General features: G+C 34.3%; 3 protein-coding genes across 3 annotated transcripts; all 3 read right to left on the bottom strand.

The window, feature by feature from the left end:
• Nucleotides 1-892: 892 nt before the first annotated feature.
• On the bottom strand, nt 893-1,246 carry LOC149136165 (uncharacterized). Its single transcript, XM_089350105.1, has one exon. It carries the CDS (start codon nt 1,244-1,246, stop codon nt 893-895), a length of 354 nt encoding a protein of 117 aa, XP_089206231.1.
• Nucleotides 1,247-2,124: 878 nt separating this feature from the next.
• LOC149136164 (protein CFDP2-like) lies at nt 2,125-4,027 on the bottom strand. Its single transcript, XM_089350104.1, has 2 exons — nt 3,946-4,027; nt 2,125-2,642 (listed from the first exon to the last, which is right to left on the bottom strand). The coding sequence occupies exons 1-2, from the start codon at nt 4,025-4,027 to the stop codon at nt 2,125-2,127; spliced, it is 600 nt and encodes a 199-aa protein (XP_089206230.1).
• A 1,572-nt stretch (nt 4,028-5,599) lies between these two features.
• LOC128247659 (uncharacterized) lies at nt 5,600-17,558 on the bottom strand. The gene is made up of 3 exons (XM_052967649.2): nt 17,456-17,558; nt 6,658-11,699; nt 5,600-5,758 (listed from the first exon to the last, which is right to left on the bottom strand). The coding sequence occupies exons 1-2, from the start codon at nt 17,511-17,513 to the stop codon at nt 6,658-6,660; spliced, it is 5,100 nt and encodes a 1,699-aa protein (XP_052823609.2). The 5' UTR covers nt 17,514-17,558; the 3' UTR covers nt 5,600-5,758.
• Between the last annotated feature and the right edge of the window lie 1,607 nt (nt 17,559-19,165).

The raw sequence follows: 19,165 nt of genomic DNA, 5'->3' as shown, positions 1-19,165 counted from the left end.
TATATACATTATATATATATATATATATATATATATATATTATTCATATTATATTTATATATTAAGATGTATTATATAAATATATATATATTATATACATATTATGTATATATATTATATTATATATTATGTATTATATATATATTATATACTATATATATTACATATATATATTATATATATATTTTATATATACATATATATATATATATATATATATATATATATATATATATATATATATATATATATATATATATATATTGTATATATGTATATTATATATATATCATATATATATATTATATATATACATTATATATATATATATATATATTATATATAAATATATTTATATTATGTATATACATTATATATATATATATATATATATATATATATATATATATATATATATATATATATATATATATATATATATATATATATATATATATATATATATATATATAATATATATTATACATATTATGTATATCATATATATATATATATATATATATATATATATATATATATATATGTTGCTGCCTTCTCTATCCTGACATTAATCTCATCATCAAGTGAAGTAGTAGAGGAAATGGTAGACACTAGATAGCAGAACCTGTCCACTGTCTCAAGCTCTTTGTCATCAAGCTTGATATGGCCTTTCACTGTGCCCTCCTGAGTGAGGATGACTGTCTTCTTTACATTGATGACCAAACCGAAGGCCTTGCATGCTAATGATAGATGGTCTATCATTATTTGTAGAGTTAATTCACTGTGAGCAACAAGTGCTGCATTGTCGGCGAAGAGAGTCTCTTATTGTTGCTTTATTGAACTTGGTCTTGGCCTGAAATCTAGAAACATCAAAGAATGACCCATCAGTTCTTCAACAAAGGTAGTCATCTCTCGGCAACTCTTGAAACGCATACTGTAGCAATACAGCAAAGTAAATGGTGAAAAGGATTGGTGCTGAGACACAACTTTGTTTTACTCCGCTGTTGATGTTGAAGCTATCTGATATTAAACTGTCAAACTGAATGGTGGCATTCATGTCATCATGGAACGAAACACTGAGCTGCAGCAGTATTGGGGGACAGCCACATTTTCCAAGTACCATGTACAGTCCTGATCTTCTGATTGTATCAAATGCCTTTGTCAGATCGACAAATGCTATATATAGGGGTAATTGCTGCTCCCGGCATTTTTCTTGTAGTTGATGAATGGAGAAGATCATATCCATTGTTGAGCGGTTAGATCTAAAACCGCACTGGCTCTCTGGTAGTACTCTTTCTGCTAGCTTCTGAAGTCGTTTCAGAATGATCCTCACAAAAGCTTTTCCAATGATGCGCAGAAGTGAGTTATTGCAATCTCACTTGTCCCCTTTATTTTTGTAGAGAGTGATTATCTTGGGATCTCTCATATCCTGTGGAATTTTTGCTTCCAACCAACACGTCTTTAGTAACTTGTATAAATCTGGAAGGATTTGTTCTCGTTCAACACCTCAGCAGGTATATTTTCATTTCCGGGTGCTTTTCCGCTTGCAAGTTCATCGATTGCAGTGGAGAGTTCTTTTTCCATTGGTGGTATATCAAGTTCTGTCATTTCGGTGAGCTGAGGAATGGCCTCATCAAGCTGTCTATCGACATCTCGCTCCTTTGTGTACAATTGAGAGTAATGTACTACCCATCTTTCCATTTGTTTCTTCTTGTCCGTCAGCTGGTCACCTGTTGCAGACTTGAGAGGTGCCACTTTACTCACAGCTGGTCCGATAGCAACTCTAATCTTCTCATACATTTTCCTGATGTTACCTATGTCACTCGCCTGTTGAATTCCTGAACATAATTTATCCCAGTACTGGTTGGCACATTTTCTAGTTTGTTTTTGAAGGTTGGATTTTGCAGCATGTAGCTGTTGCTTTGTACTTTCTGTTGGCTTTCTATTGTGCTTTATGAAGATCTTGCACTTTTTCTCAAGTTGGCATTAGTATTGATGCATTGGCTTCGATCCTGTTCTCCTTGGAATGTCGATCCGTTCCAAAGACCCTCGACGCAGAATCATATATTGCTGATATCATGTTGTTCACATGTTGTCAGGGGATGAGCTATCTAAGTTTTGGAGCTATTCTTCGACATATTCTTGAAATTTAGTTCTCATCGTTGGATCTTCGGTGTTTTTTGTGTTGATCTTATGTTTCTTTGGTTTTTCGGCTCTTGGTGTTTTCTTTGCGACTATCTTTGCTTTGGCTATAACCAACAGATGATCTCTGTTACAGTCTGCACTGTGGAAGGATCTTATTTGCTTCACAGTGTTGACATCATTCTTTCTGACGATGATGAAGTCAATCTGGTGCCAATGACCTGATCTTGGATGGCACCAAGAAGCTTTATACCGGTCTTTGCCATTGTAGAAGGTGTTTGCAATGCACAGGTTGTTATTTGTCCAGAATTCAAAGAGTCTCTGGTCATTCTCATTGATGTTCCCCAGTCCAAACTGTCCAAGGCAGTTGGGCCATGCTTGGTGATCAGCGCCTACTCTTGCATTCAAATCACCCATGAGAAAGAGTTGGTCTGCCTTTGGGACACTGTTGATCACATCCCGAAGTTCCTCGTAAAACTGATCTTTCTTCTCATTTTGTGCTGTTAGAATCGGAGCATAGGCACTAATGAGATGAGCCCTTTCAGTTTTAGTCCCCACTTACATGATATATACGTTATATATATTATATATATAAACATATATATATATATATATATATATATATATATATATATATATATATATATATATATATTATATACTATTATATGTGCACAGACATATATATCAAATACCCTTCGGAGGGTATTTATTAAAGGACAATCCAACCACTTCACTACAGTCTTCAATTGTGAAACACGACGGCCACTACATAAACCTGATGACTGCGTAAAAATTTCAAGTAATAAACCGTGAAAATTAGCCTAAGCTGGAGTTTCATTGATTAACACACACACACACACATACACACACACAAACACACACATACATACACATATATATACATACATATATACATGTAAGAATTAGTATATAATATAATAGTATATAATATTATATATATATATATATATGTATTATTTAAATTATTTAAATATATATATATATATATATATATATATATATATATATATATCTTTTACCTTTTATTGTCTTCAGCCCAGGGCTGAGGTCATGCTGGTACACTACCTGTAGTTTCTTGGCGTTGTTTCCGGTATTGTTTTTGGTGAAGTAGCGAGCTAGACGAAGCCTCTCTTCTTTTTGTCTCCTGCCACGATGTGGGTTCATCTGGCATCTCAGGTAGAAACCTGTCCGTCCAGACGTTCCTTGAAAACTTCCACATCAACACCATGTAGATCTCTAAGGTTTCCGGCATGATGTTCAACAATTGCGGGCCCTAGGAACCCAGACTCTGTCATTATTTTAGATGGGGATGATGGGATCTTTGGTATGATGCAATGCCGTCCAGTTCGAGGATTGGTGTAGCTGTCAATTCCAAAATTTGGAGCTAAACCCTACAAGATCTTCCAAATATATATCACCGCTTATCTCTCGTCTTCTCTCCAGGGAATAGAGACTCAGCTCCTTTAACCTCTCCCAGTACCCCATCTTTTGTAACGAGTCAATCTCTTTGTGTATTGGCGCAGGATTGCTTCGAGATCCACAGTTTGTTTCACACTTTCTGGGGACCATAGTTGGGAGTAGTAGTCCAAATGGCTGAGAAAGAAAGACACCCATAGGAATAGCAGAGCCTCCTTTTCCTGGTTCTGAATATCTTCAGAATCCATCCAACCACTCGCCTGCACAGTGTTACCATCTTGGTAATATGTGCATGGAATGTTGCATCATTGCTCATGTGAACCCTCAGGACACGCACCAACTCTGAATCTGCTATTGTATTACCTTCTGGTGCAGTGTATTCCGATTCTAGCCTGGCGTTGGGCCGATAGGGGAGTGCCAGAAATTTCATAGCATTGAACTGCATGTTTATTTTTGTTAGCCCATATGTATATTACATTTAGGCCTTTCTGCAGTTTCATGATGTCCTCTGGATTCCTATCTACCTGCGATACTTTTGTGTCGTCAGCATAACTAATCATATATATATATATATATATATATATATATATATATATATATATATATATATATATATATATATATATATATACATATATATACATACATATATAGATATATACATACATACGCATATACATATATATACATATATACATACATACATATACATATATACATACATATATATATATACATATATGCATATGCATATATATATATATACATATATATACATATATAAATATACATATATACATATATACATATACATATATACATATATATATACATATATAAATATATATACATATATACATATATATACATATATACACATATATACATATATATACATATATACATATATAAATATACATATATACGTATATACATATACATATATACATATATATATACATATATACATATATATACATATATACATATATATAGAGAGATATATACATATATATATATAGACATATATACATATATATATATATATATATATATATATATATATATATATATATATATATATATATATATATATATATATATATATATACATATATACATATATATGAGTGGCTGTGTGGTAAGTAGCTTCCTTACCAACCTCATGGTTCCGGGTTCAGTCCCACTGCGTGGCACCTAGGGCAAGTGTCTTCTACTATAGCCTCGGGCCGACCAAAGGCTTGTGAGTGAATTTGGTAGACGGAAACTGAAAAGAAGCCCGCCGTATATGTGTGTGTGTGTGTGTTTGTGTGTCTGTGTTTGTCCATCCAACATCGCTTGACAACCAATACTGGCGTGTTTACATCCCCGTATTTAGCGGTTCGGCAAAAGCGGCCGATAGAATAAGTACTAGGCTTACAAAGAATAAGTCCTGGGATCTATTTGCTCGACCAAAAGCGGTGCTCCAGCATGGCCGCAGTCAAATGACTGAAACAAGTAAAAGAGTAAAGAGTATATACATATATATGCCAGTTATTCAAGATGTAAAATATATCTTTCCCGCTGGTATTTCTACATGGTATAATATTCTATTAGGTTATTTTCTATTAATTCATTATTGAGGACTGTGCTCAATACGTATATCAGGGTCCTCCAGACAGGTAGAAGGAAGATATTTGCACAACCTATCTCGAATACTTACAACATAGTGAACTCCACTAAAGACACCCAAGCACTATGTTTAACAATGTGGTGAATTAAGTTTACTACCAAGTGAGCCACGGCGGGATTTGAACGCTGAACCCAAAGAGCCAGAACAATTATGGAAAGGTATTTCATTCAACGCTCTAACGACTAAGCTAAATCACTGCCTACATTCATTATTAAGGATATAGTTTAATGTGTGAATAAATCATATTTTTGAATGCGTATGCGATAGCGCCTCATACGCATTCATTAGTAACTTTCAAAAATTAATTCAATCAAACACTTCATAAAGTAGATTCAAAACAGATACTTTGAAAATAAATAGTTTTTATTTAGCCGACATACATTCTAAAAATATTGATTATGGTATTAAATAAATGAACGAAAATATCTTTTTCAAAATGTATACACCGTTTTGTTTTTAAAAATTCCTTCTCAAAAATAAGTTTTCTCTTCCGTACCATTCAATCTGTAAGTAAAAGATATTTAATATTATAGACTGCATTGATTGAATGTGATTAAAATATTATAACGGAAATAATTGACTACATAACAACATTTGTTATGCAAAAGTGTTGACATCAGTCTTATAGAAGCTTTATGGGCGATGTCTGTCTGTTTATTATATATTTGTATAAAATACATAGATTGTATTTATCTCAATATGTAATAAATATTTATTTTATCGATGCTGGAAAGAATTCCGGCAGAATTTTAAGTTTGCAAATGCTGAGTAAATTCAGATATCTCTTTACATAATCTGTTTTCAATTTGAATATATTTCTAGAATTTAAAAAAAAACGTGAACTTCTTTTTAATGGCTTGAATGACTATGGATGCCTAATAAACTATGTTTTCTGAGGAGAAAACTGTCCTCTTTGACGATGTATATGGCACTACCAAGCAAGAAAGTCATGGGATATTACCACAAAATATATTTAACAAACGTTTACTGAGAGAAATCTGAATTGCTAGTCATAAGCTTTAGGATAATCTTGAATATATTTTTTGCAAGAACTATTATTATATAAATCCCAACAGTTACAGAAAAGCGAAGATTTTTCAGCTTTGGTTTCATACTATATATGTGAATATTGAGCGATATTTTTTCTGATGTAATAACATATTTCATCAATTCAAACTGCATCAATACACACTTATATAGTTTTTCTGAAAATGAGGGAAGATTTGAATTTCATGTGTTTCATGATTATTTCATTTGCATTTTTATTGCTATTATATATGAAATCAAAAGTATAAGGCACCAAGTAGAATAAGATAGAGTGGTGAATTACTATTTCTATGAATGTGTAAATTTCTAGGCGTTATCTGATCAATAAGTCGTCAATGAAATGAAATATTGCTTACCTAATGATAACAAACACGTCTCGTACAATGGGTAATACCATTATTACAAAAACAAATATTACATTTGTCTCGTGAAGCAAACATGTCTCCGTGGTTGTGGGATTTTCCATAATACTGGCACACCGAGGGGCAGGCTTTCCGCGTACAAACTGCAATACCCGACGGTGCACACTTACAGGTGTTGCAGGAAACTTGAAATGTATCACCGATGGAATACGATTTACCGTTATGCGTGCAATTTACTGGGCATAATTTCTTCTCACAATCCACGGTACCATCAATAGAACAGTTACATCTATTGCAGGCATCATAAAAAACTGCACCGAAATCATAAGTTTTATTTTTATATATGCAGTTCTGACACTGCAGCTGCGAGCAACTTACAGAACCGACGGTGCTACATCTGCAAGTATTGCAACCGTATTGAAAGGACTGCCCTGGCTGGTACAACAGTCCATTGAAACTACACGTACATGATGCATTCGAACACTTTACAAAACCTCCGATTGAACATTTACATTTCTTACAACCATCGTCAAACTCTTGCCCGGTAGCATAAATTTGTCCTTTGTATGTGCATCGACAGTTGTCCCTTATACAATCAACATTACCATTAGTTTTACAGGTACAAAACTCGCAGCCATCTTTGAACTGTGCTCCGATTGCATAAACCATATCTTTGTAAGTACATCGGCATGGAATCTGATCACATTTTACGTTTCCATCATCTTTACATTCACAATCATTGCAATCGTCTTTAAATTTTTGTCCAGTAACATAAATTTGTCCCTTATATGTGCATTGACAGTTGTCCCTTATACATTTCACATTACCGTTTGTTTTACAAGTACAAGTTTCACAGCCATCTTTGAACTGTGCTCCGAATTCATAAACCTTATACTTGTAAGTACATCGACATGGATTCTGATCACATTTTACGTTTCCATCATCTTTACATTCACAATCATTACAATCGTCTTTAAATTTTTGTCCAGTAACATAAATTTGTCCCTTGTATGTGCATTGACAGTTGTCCCTTATACATTTCACATTACCGTTTGTTTTACAAGTACAAGTTTCACAGCCATCTTTGAACTGTGCTCCGAATTCATAAACCTTATACTTGTAAGTACATCGACATGGATTCTGATCACATTTTACGTTTCCATCATCTTTACATTCACAATCATTACAATCGTCTTTAAATTTTTGACCAATTACGTATATTTGTCCTTTATATGTGCATTGACAGTTGTCCCTTATACAATCAACATTACCATTAGTTTTACAAGTACACGATCCGCAGCCATCTTTGAACTGTGCTCCGATTGCATAGATCATATTTTTGTAAGTACATTGACATGGATTCTGATCACATTTTACAGTTCCATCATCTTTACATTCACAATCATTGCAATCGTCTTTAAATTTTTGACCAATTACGTATATTTGTCCTTTATATGTGCATTGACAGCTGTCCCTTATACAATCAACATTACCATTAGTTTTACAGGTACAAGATCCGCAGCCATCTTTGAACTGTGCTCCGATTGCATAGACCATATTTTTGTAAGTACATCGACATGGATTCTGATCACATTTTACATTTCCATCATCTTTACATTCACAATTATTGCAATCGTCTTTAAATTTTTGTCCAGTTATGTATATTTGTCCTTTATAAGCGCATCGACAGTTGTCCCTTATACAATCAACATTACCATTAGTTTTACAAGTACAAGTTCCGCAGCCATCTTTGAACTGTGTTCCGATTGCATAAACCATATTTTTGTAAGTACAGCGACATGGATTCTGATCACATTTTACATTTCCACCATCTTTACATTCGCATTCATTACAATCGTCTTTAAATTTCTGTCCAGTTACATAAGTTTTCCCTTTGTATGTGCATTGACAGCCGTTCTTTGAACAATCAAGAATGCCATTAGTTTTACAAGTACAAATGCTACAGCCGTCTCTAAACTCTTCTCCGATTTTGTAAACCACATTTTTGTACGTACAGTTACACTTATTTCTGGTGCAATGCATTACATAATTATCTAAGCATACGCATTGGTTACAATCATCATTAAATACTTGATTATGCAAAAAACGCTTTCCTTTATATGTGCAGAAGCAATCATTTTTTGAACAGGTGACAACCCCGTTAGTCTTGCATGTGCATGTATTGCAGTCATCTTTAAACTGCATCCCATAATTATATTCCCGATTTTTATAAAAGCATCTGCATGTATTTTGAGTACAACGTATGTTGTAACCACCTAAGCATACACATTGATTGCATACATCATTAAAAGTTTGCCCAACATCATATGTTTTTCCTTTGTATGTGCATTGACAGCTGTCCCTTATACAATCAACATTACCATTAGTTTTACAGGTACAAGATCCGCAGCCATCTTTGAACTGTGCTCCGATTGCATAAACCATATTTTTGTAAGTACATCGACAGGGAATCTGATCACATTTTACGTTTCCATCATCTTTACATTCACAATCATTACAATCGTCTTTAAATTTTTGACCAATTATGTATATTTGTCCTTTGTGTGTGCATTGACAGTTGTCCCTTATACAATCAACATTACCATTAGTTTTACAAGTACACGATCCGCAGCCATCTTTGAACTGTGCTCCGATTGCATAGATCATATTTTTGTAAGTACATCGACATGGATTCTGATCACATTTTACGCTTCCATCATCTTTACATTCACAATCATTACAATCGTCTTTAAATTTTTGTCCACTTACGTATATTTGTCCTTTATATGTGCATCGACAGTTGTCCCTTATACAATCAACATTACCATTAGTTTTACAAGTACACGATCCGCAGCCATCTTTGAACTGTGCTCCGATTGCATAGACCATATTTTTGTAAGTACATGGACATGGAATCTGATCACATTTTACGTTTCCATCATCTTTACATTCACAATCATTGCAATCGTCTTTAAATTCTTGTCCAGTAACATAAATTTGTCCCTTGTATGTGCATTGACAGCTGTCTCTTATACATTTCACATTACCGTTTGTTTTACAAGTACAAGTTTCACAGCCATCTTTGAACTGTGCTCCGAATTCATAAACCTTATACTTGTAAGTACATCGACATGGATTCTGATCACATTTTACGTTTCCATCATCTTTACATTCACAATCATTACAATCGTCTTTAAATTTTTGTCCAGTAACATAAATTTGTCCCTTGTATGTGCATTGACAGTTGTCCCTTATACATTTCACATTACCGTTTGTTTTACAAGTACAAGTTTCACAGCCATCTTTGAACTGTGCTCCGAATTCATAAACCTTATACTTGTAAGTACATCGACATGGATTCTGATCACATTTTACGTTTCCATCATCTTTACATTCACAATCATTACAATCGTCTTTAAATTTTTGTCCAGTAACATAAATTTGTCCCTTGTATGTGCATTGACAGTTGTCCCTTATACATTTCACATTACCGTTTGTTTTACAAGTACAAGTTTCACAGCCATCTTTGAACTGTGCTCCGAATTCATAAACCTTATACTTGTAAGTACATCGACATGGATTCTGATCACATTTTACGTTTCCATCATCTTTACATTCACAATCATTACAATCGTCTTTAAATTTTTGTCCAGTAACATAAATTTGTCCCTTGTATGTGCATTGACAGTTGTCCCTTATACATTTCACATTACCGTTTGTTTTACAAGTACAAGTTTCACAGCCATCTTTGAACTGTGCTCCGAATTCATAAACCTTATACTTGTAAGTACATCGACATGGATTCTGATCACATTTTACGTTTCCATCATCTTTACATTCACAATCATTACAATCGTCTTTAAATTTTTGTCCAGTAACATAAATTTGTCCCTTGTATGTGCATTGACAGTTGTCCCTTATACATTTCACATTACCGTTTGTTTTACAAGTACAAGTTTCACAGCCATCTTTGAACTGTGCTCCGAATTCATAAACCTTATACTTGTAAGTACATCGACATGGATTCTGATCACATTTTACGTTTCCATCATCTTTACATTCACAATCATTACAATCGTCTTTAAATTTTTGTCCAGTAACATAAATTTGTCCCTTGTATGTGCATTGACAGTTGTCCCTTATACATTTCACATTACCGTTTGTTTTACAAGTACAAGTTTCACAGCCATCTTTGAACTGTGCTCCGAATTCATAAACCTTATACTTGTAAGTACATCGACATGGATTCTGATCACATTTTACGTTTCCATCATCTTTACATTCACAATCATTACAATCGTCTTTAAATTTTTGTCCAGTAACATAAATTTGTCCCTTGTACGTGCATTGACAGACGTTGTCTTTACATTTAACTTGCCCGTTCTTTTGACAATAACAAGTGCTACAACCTTCTGTAAATCTGTCGCCTACATTAAATAGTTTTCCTCTGTAATAACATTTACAAGTTTTTTCAGTACACTTAATTGTTCCGTTACTTAGACATTTGCATGTGTTGCAGCCATCAGTGAAATTTTGTCCACTTTGATATCGCACATTATTGTAATAACATTCACATCTGTCGTTGTTACACTTCACTGTTCCTGTAGTTTGACAAATACATGTCTTACAATCAACTTTGAAAGTCTCTCCATATTTGTAGTCTTTACCATCATATTTGCATTGACAGGAGGTATTGATACATTCAGTGTAGCCAGTAGAAAGACATTTACATCTTTTACAGTCGTCTTGAAATTCATCGCCTTTTTTGTATTGCTTCCCTTTATATGTGCATGTTTTATTACAATCATTGCCGCTGCAAACTACCTGACCACTAGGTTTGCATGTACATGTTTTACATGATTGTTGAAATGTCTGTCCTGTCCTATAATGTTTACCTTGATAGATACAAGTAGATCCCTGTCCGTAATCACATTGATTATTCGTACACAATGCTTTGCCATTTTTTAAACATACACAAATATTGCATTCAGTTCGGAATATTCCTTGACGTTCTTGTCCATTATGCATACATTTTCCTGCAAAGAGAATACATATTTTAAAATTTCCTTAGAATAAATGGTATAGCAAATTTTATTTGCTATATTCATACAGGGTCACTAAAATAAAGCGAAATAACGTTAATTTAATTAACACCAAATAGTTCAGATTCCAGTAGGTGATAAATATTTTTCTTTTGCAAAACACATCTCGATCGTTTTAGTACCTGATTATTATTTTAGGACTTAGCTGTATCATCCACGAACCTTTATCACGAGCAGGTTTCAGTAGTTTTATCTAGTGTGGTATGAATAAATATTAGAAAACAGGTATTTTAAACATTCCTTAAATTCAACAACATTCGAACTAATTCTTTGTGGAATATTTTATAACGAAGGTTCGATTTAATCAGATCACTTACGCATTATGGTGAAGGCAGCACATAACCGAGTGGTTAGGGTGCTGTGTTCTTGAGCAAAACACTTCATTTCACGTTGTTATAGCACTGTGTGGGGACCGGTTTTTGTCAAAGAATAGACCCAACTTTTCCTCTGAGTGTCGTGAAAGGCAACTAAAGGAGGTAAAGATAGGATTTGCACACCGACCTCGGAAAACCGTCACCAGTAACGACTTCCTAAACAGATCCATAGGTTGGAGGATTGTCGCCTGAGTGATGCAAAGGTGTCATCCGCCAGGAGTAGAGAATCATCAACAAATAGTGAGTGCAGCGCATGCTCCCATACTACTACATACTGTTACAGCGCATGCTCCCATACTACTACTGTTGCTACATACGCATTATACCTGACGATGTGTGCTGACTTTTTTTTCAGTATTAATATCCATTTTTATATAAATGCAATTCGTTGAGATGCAAATATCTGTATTAAATTGCCGAAAATGCACCAGGATATCATGTAAAAATGTGTGCTAATACCGCTATTGAAGGAATAATGTATTCAAATATGTATTCCATTAATGTACGCAGATATCATTATATTGAAGGAATGTTGTTTAAATGGTGTTGAATAATTGGTTTGGCTGGTTCAGTCTGCGTATTGTTACTCATATCAAAATCAAATCTATTACAAGTTTTAGAGAAAACCATTTATCTATACATAAACATTACGATGATGACAGCAGTTATTTACCTGAGACCGGGTGTATCATTCATTATCAGTAGTGAGTTGGCTAAGAATTAGGTAGCTACTTATTCGTGTATCTGAGATGTGAGAATTAAGAATGTTCAGTGTCAGTTCTTGCAGAAGTGAGAATATTGTGTTCATGGAAGATGAGTGATTCTTTTTAACCCGAAGTCGAATATTCGACCAAGAATCCTGTGTTTGTCTGTCATTTCTGGGACTTCCTAACCTAACTTGTGTGCGCCTCGTCCCTTTGCCTACGAAAGCTTGGTGCAAATCTCAATTTACAGCTATGGTAGGAAACTATGGGATTTTCCATTGATCATACGATTGCAACTGAAATACTATTGGCCAGAATTCAGGACAAGTTATACAATATACTGTAGCCATGCAGTTACACAGTTGACGTACTTTCAAGTCTTAGCCCCGCTAAACTATCTTCATAGTAATTATTTAAATACTCTGACAGGATACCAATTAAGATTAGTTCTGACTTTCACACAGAATAGGAAAAAGAATGTATATCTTTACAGAAAGTGTCATTTAAGATTAGTATCTTTCATTTACTTACAATAAAAATGTGTATTAATAGAGAAACTGGTAACATTATTTCAATTAATTTTCATACTTTAATATTTATTTCCACATTTAATTGGAGTTGTGTGGGTTTTGAGTATCTCAATGCATTGAAGATAAATCTCCTGTGGCTCTCCGGTATAAAAAGAAAATGTAATTAGATCAATGAAAGTGCTATCGGCAAAAACCTGGGTCGATACTTAGTGGTGATTAATTCATATATCACTGAGTGAATTAACTCAATATATTCTGAATGTAAAAACATATTTTTCCCATACAGTAATCCCTCGCCATATCGCAGTTCATCTAACGCGGTTCACCTATCGCAGTATATTATTTAAGCTTACGTAGATTCCTCCGTGGTGTTGTTTTGCATTTATGATAAAATAAATATATACAAATTATAAAAATAATTAAAAACATATACAGTGCAGTATTGTTTCTACTTCGCGGATTTTCACCTATCGCGGGCGGTTTAGGAACGTAGCACTCGCGATAGTCGAGGGATTACTATACTATCAGTTCTTAAAGTTGTTTAAACTATTAATATATGAGATCACGTTATGTTGGTATTCTCTGCCCACTGAATACAAGGTGTCCCTTTAATATTGTACACAAAACTACATTACTATTAAATTAAATATTTTCCAGGAGTGGCTGTGTGGTAAGTAGCTTGCTTACGAACCGCATGGTTCCGGGTTCAGTCCCACTACGTGGCACCTTGAGCAAATGTCTTCTACTATAGCCTCGGGCCGACCAAAGCCTTGTGAGTGGATTTGGTAGATGGAAACTGAAAGAAGCCCGTCGTATATATGTGTGTATATATATATATATATATATGTGTGTGTGTGTGTGTGTGTGTGTTTGTCCCCCCCCAGCATCACTTGACAACCGATGCTGGTGTGTTTACGTCCCCGTAACTTAGCGGTTCGGCAAAAGATACCGATAGAATAAGTACTAGGCTTACAAAGAATAAGTCCTGGGGTCGATTTGCTCGACTAAAGGCGGTGCTCCTGCATGGCTACAGTCAAATGACTGAAACAAATAAAAGAGTAAAAGAGGGTATACATTATTGATTTAATGTGATTATGTTACTCAATTGAAGTGTGTTACATCTTTTCAAGGAAGTTCGAATCTTAAAAAGTAAATCGTTTAAACTTCGTTTAAAATTGTATCACATCTTAAAAAATAAAATAAACCTTCAGAATACGAAACAAATAAATCTATTGAGGAATTATATTCCAGTGAACCCAACATTGTAAGTTTCAATGGACAGAAAGTTAATGCAGATCACTTAAATTTGAGCAAATTTGTGACTCAAGAGTTACAAGATCAACACAGAAAAAGAAAATATTGACATTATATGAGAAATTCCTTTCAAACAATAGTAATTTCCTGAATAGATCTTGATATTTAGTGTGTGTGTGTGTGTGTGTGTGTGTGTGTGTGTGTGTGTGTGTGTGTGTGTGTGTGTGTGTGTGTGTGTGTGTGTGTGTGTGTGTGTGTGTGTGTGTGTGTGTGTGTGTGTGTGTTTGTGTGTGTGTTTTAAAAATCATAAGATACATTTTTAGGTTTCTGGATAATACTCAGTTCAGAAATCAAGAAAGTAAATGACTACAGTTATTATTGTGTGAGATGTGATACCAGCATTATATCAAAACTATTCAAGCAGGAACCATTTACTCAGAGAATATTTAAGCAGGGACCATTTAAGCAAGAATCTCATTTTGCCATTTCGGTGCTTCAATCCCAAATGATTTTACTCGTGTGAAGAGATTACTTCGGGTTTTTCCAATAACGTATCGTCCGCTTTGGTACATTAGTAGAAATACTCTTTTATTCTTTGACTTGTTTCAGTCATATGACTGCAGCCATACTGGAGCACCGTCTTGAAAGGTTTTAGTCGAACAAATCGATCCCAGGGCTTATTTTTTATATCCTAGTACTTATTTTATTGGTCTGTTGCCGGACCACTAAGTTACAGGAACGTAAACACACCAACACCAGTTGTCAAGCAGTGATGGGGGAACAAATACAGATACAAAGACACCATAGATATATACACACACACATACACACACGTATATATATATATATATATATATATATATATATATATATATATATATATATATACGACGAGCTTCTTTCAGTTTCCCTTTACCAAATCCACTCGCAAGGCTATAGTTTTGCCCAAGGCTATAGTTTTGCCCAAGGCTATAGTTTTGCCCAAGGCTATAGTAGAAGACATTTGCACAAGGTATCACGCAGTGGGACTGAACCCAGAACCATGTAATTGGGAAGCAAGCCTACTATCAAACAGCTACGCCTGCGCCTATAAGCCACGTCTGCGTCTAGAAATGGAATATATATAATAGAAAGTTTATTATATGTCAGGTACTTTCAATACGGTAAAGCAAATTTCGGCACCTAACATAGACAGTCATGATTTTCTACTCAATCTACTCGTTCCATCTGGGTTTTTGACCCATCTTAAATTTAGATTTTCGTCGTTCCTCAATTCATTATAATAACAAGATTTTTCAGCATTCATGCCTTTCTCAAGAAGCAGCGTGAAATGATCTGCCTTTGATGGAGAATCTAAAATAAATCGTGGAGGCGCTTATCGATATTCCACGTGTAAAATCAGTTTACTATTCAGTATTAATGGCGATTGCAGTGTAGTAAGATGCAAACTCTAGGTGAAGTATTCCGCGTTGTAGTCTCGATTTTGGATGGAACCAGTTCATTTAACTTATGCCACTAATAAAAGGCCATTTATACCAGCTCAAAAGAAACCAATTGATGTTCAGTCAGTTCACTTAATTACTGGTACTTACTTTATCAACCTCCAGTGGGAAGAAAAGTAAATTCAACATTTGAAATTAGAACATGGAACAATGAGTCGAAATACTCGAAATATTTAGATGTTAAAAAATATTGTCATGGCAGACTTTGCTTTTAATTTTTTCGTAGATCGATAAAATAAGAACCTATCAGTTGAAACGACTAGCTATTTGTTCAATAATATATAGCTTTGTGCGAAAAATAGATTTTTTTATGTTTTAATTAAAATAAAAAGGAGTTGACTACAGTGTGTGTACGCTCACCCCTTCTCCGTACCATAAATCATTAAGAATGTATATATTTATTTATTCAGAGTACGTATTAATTATGTCGTATATATACACATTGTTTGATATAAATAGTGAAGCTAGTCGATTCTCGATGGATAAATATTGAAGTCACTACTATACAGCTTTATTCGCATTAAAGTGTAGTCGCAACATCGGATCAACTCGGGAATAATATTTAGTTACATCATTCAATGTACACATATGCTATTCCCCACAACCACTAAGGATTCTTCATGGTGACCAAAACTACTTGTCAAAGACTAAATATTTTCTCTGTTTTAAGCACTGATTAGTTGTTGAACTTGTACAATACTCATGTAACATCTATATTGAGTATTGCTCATGTATTTAGAATGGAGCACCTTCCGCATAGAGAAATATTTATAATGAAAATAGCCATCCAGCTGAATATCAGCTATTAACACAGCTATTAGTGCACTGATGCGCTGCATCCTCTCAATTTCTTTTCTATCATACGACAACAGTTTATACAGTACTCAAGCTACAAGCTTGCTAAAGTCTTAAATTCAATTGTTTTTTCTTCTCTTGCCCCTATTATATATCACCTGCTAAGCGCACAACTAAACAGTTCTTCTCGCCCTACTATCTCAGAACACCCACTATAACCACATCCCTTCTACACCAACATTTTTCATCAGACATCAACCTACAGAAAATCATGCTGAATATCAACCATTGTCCTTACCGGTCTGACGCGGTCTACAGAGGATTTAAGTACTGCATCGCCACTTGGCGAGCGAGCGATAGAAAGACAAATAGTAACGCATACAGACAAGCATATTTATAATATTATCTCAGAAAACAATCCTTTAGAGGTATAATAGCAAAAGGGGTAAAGCTATGAATATCAAACTTAACCGACTTCCCTTACAAAATGTCAAAATTTATAAATTAGAAGATTCAATATAAGAAACTTACCTTTCAAGCAACTAACAGAGGAAATAGCTGCTAAAATTAGTAGCAAGAAACGAAACATAGTTGCTTTCTCTGAGTGAAAGTTAAGGGTGCAGTGATGTCTTCTGATCCAGATAAGCAGATTGAAGCTTTATATAATAACCGGCTAAAATAGTTTAGATACCATCCCTTTCCCAGCGAAAGATATAAAAAGGAAGAGAAAAAATAAATATTTAAATTATTCAGTTATCCAGAGTAATACAAAAGTACGTTGAAAACTTTTCACACCAAACTTCCTTTCTCCCCAGGACTGCTCACGCCTAACAGAAAATGAGGGAAGTTATCACGTGTCAGCGTAGACATCGAGACATAACTGTATTTTTTTTTTTACTTCTTTAAATTTGTTGTTCCTGTATTATTTAAATGTTTTATCTGTGTGAAAAAAGAAAACAAGGAAGAGAAGAATCAGTCAAAGAAGATGCTCATAACAAGCCGCAATAAAAAAAAACACTCATTGTTTGTTGTTGAAATTCTCTTTTCATTATTGGGAATAGGATTTTGTGTGTTAGTTCGCGCATAACAGAAAACAAATATATATAACATACAGAAAATTGCACTACTGGGTACTGCACACATTCTACGCAAAACACTTTCAATACAGTAAACATAAGAGCACCACAGCAAACCACAGCACATACCCAAGGCGCACAGAGCTGCGCTCGGTAGTGAAGTGAAAGCACGTTATAAAAATAAAACTACTGAACAATAATAATAATAATAATAATAATAATAATAATAATAATAATAATAATAATAATAAAAGAAGAAGAAGAAGAAGAAGAAGAAGAAGAACAACAACAACAACAACAACAACAACAGTAAAAGTAATTTCTTTTATTTGATGAGGGGTACATTACAAAGGCAGTTCACAATTTCGGGGTAGGGGTGCATAAAAAGACGAGAGAAAGAATGGAGAGGAGAGAGGTAAGGTAAACAGTATACATAGTATTCATAATATGTTAACACATGAATGATGTAGTCCTCCTAATTTAGAGAAGCCTTGAACTAAGATCAGTCAGGCAACCCCACAGATATGGGATCGTTTTAATCACTAAGAGCACAAGCTCTCCCCCAACTGTTGTTCTCCAATCTACATGCACATACTTGGAGTAGTTCCATTCATCCGAACCTATTTTGCTACAGTCACCCACCCTTTGGCAAATTCTCTGAGCAGAACACTTCCTTCTCCATCCTCGTTTTCCTTCCCAAATGGAACTTAAAAAACTGAATGAGGTTTGACCCAAAAAGACGTCTGCCTGCAATTCATTCAGCCTCACCCAACTGATTCTAATTTTGGTACAAGTTCAGTAATTTTTAGTTGGAGGGGTTAGTCGATTACATCGACCCCAATGTTTCACTGGTACTTAATTTATCGACCCCAAAAGGATGAAAAGTGAAGTCAACCTCGGCGGAATTTCAACTTAAAACGTAAAGACGGACGAAATACCGCTAAGTATTTTGCCTGACGTGCTAACGATTCTGGCAGCTCACCGCCTTAACAACAACAACAACAAAACAATAATAATAATAATAATAATAATAATAATAATAATAATAATAATAATACTCTCTCTTTTACTCTTTTACTTGTTTCAGTCATTTTGACTGCGGCCATGCTGGAGCACCGCCATTAGTCGAGCAAATCGACCCCAGGACTTATTCTTTGTAAGCCTA

This window comes from Octopus bimaculoides, chromosome 4 (genome assembly GCF_046866305.1).
Source record: "Octopus bimaculoides isolate indiv1 chromosome 4, ASM4686630v1, whole genome shotgun sequence".
NCBI lineage: Eukaryota > Metazoa > Mollusca > Cephalopoda > Octopoda > Octopodidae > Octopus > Octopus bimaculoides.
This window is presented reverse-complemented; position numbering and strand designations above follow the sequence as displayed.

Excerpts from the sequence above, each read along its gene's own strand:
- LOC149136165 (XM_089350105.1), bottom strand. The coding sequence starts at position 1,246 with ATGGATATGATCTTCTCCATTCATCAACTACAAGAAAAATGCCGGGAG.
- LOC149136164 (XM_089350104.1), bottom strand. The coding sequence starts at position 4,027 with ATGCAGTTCAATGCTATGAAATTTCTGGCACTCCCCTATCGGCCCAAC. Across the intron at positions 2,643-3,945 it reads GGAATACACTGCACCAGAAG|CACAAAATGAGAAGAAAGAT; the intron begins GTAATACAATAG and ends CGATTCTAACAG.
- LOC128247659 (XM_052967649.2), bottom strand. The coding sequence starts at position 17,513 with ATGTTTCGTTTCTTGCTACTAATTTTAGCAGCTATTTCCTCTGTTAGT. Across the intron at positions 11,700-17,455 it reads CTCTGTTAGTTGCTTGAAAG|GAAAATGTATGCATAATGGA; the intron begins GTAAGTTTCTTA and ends TTCTCTTTGCAG.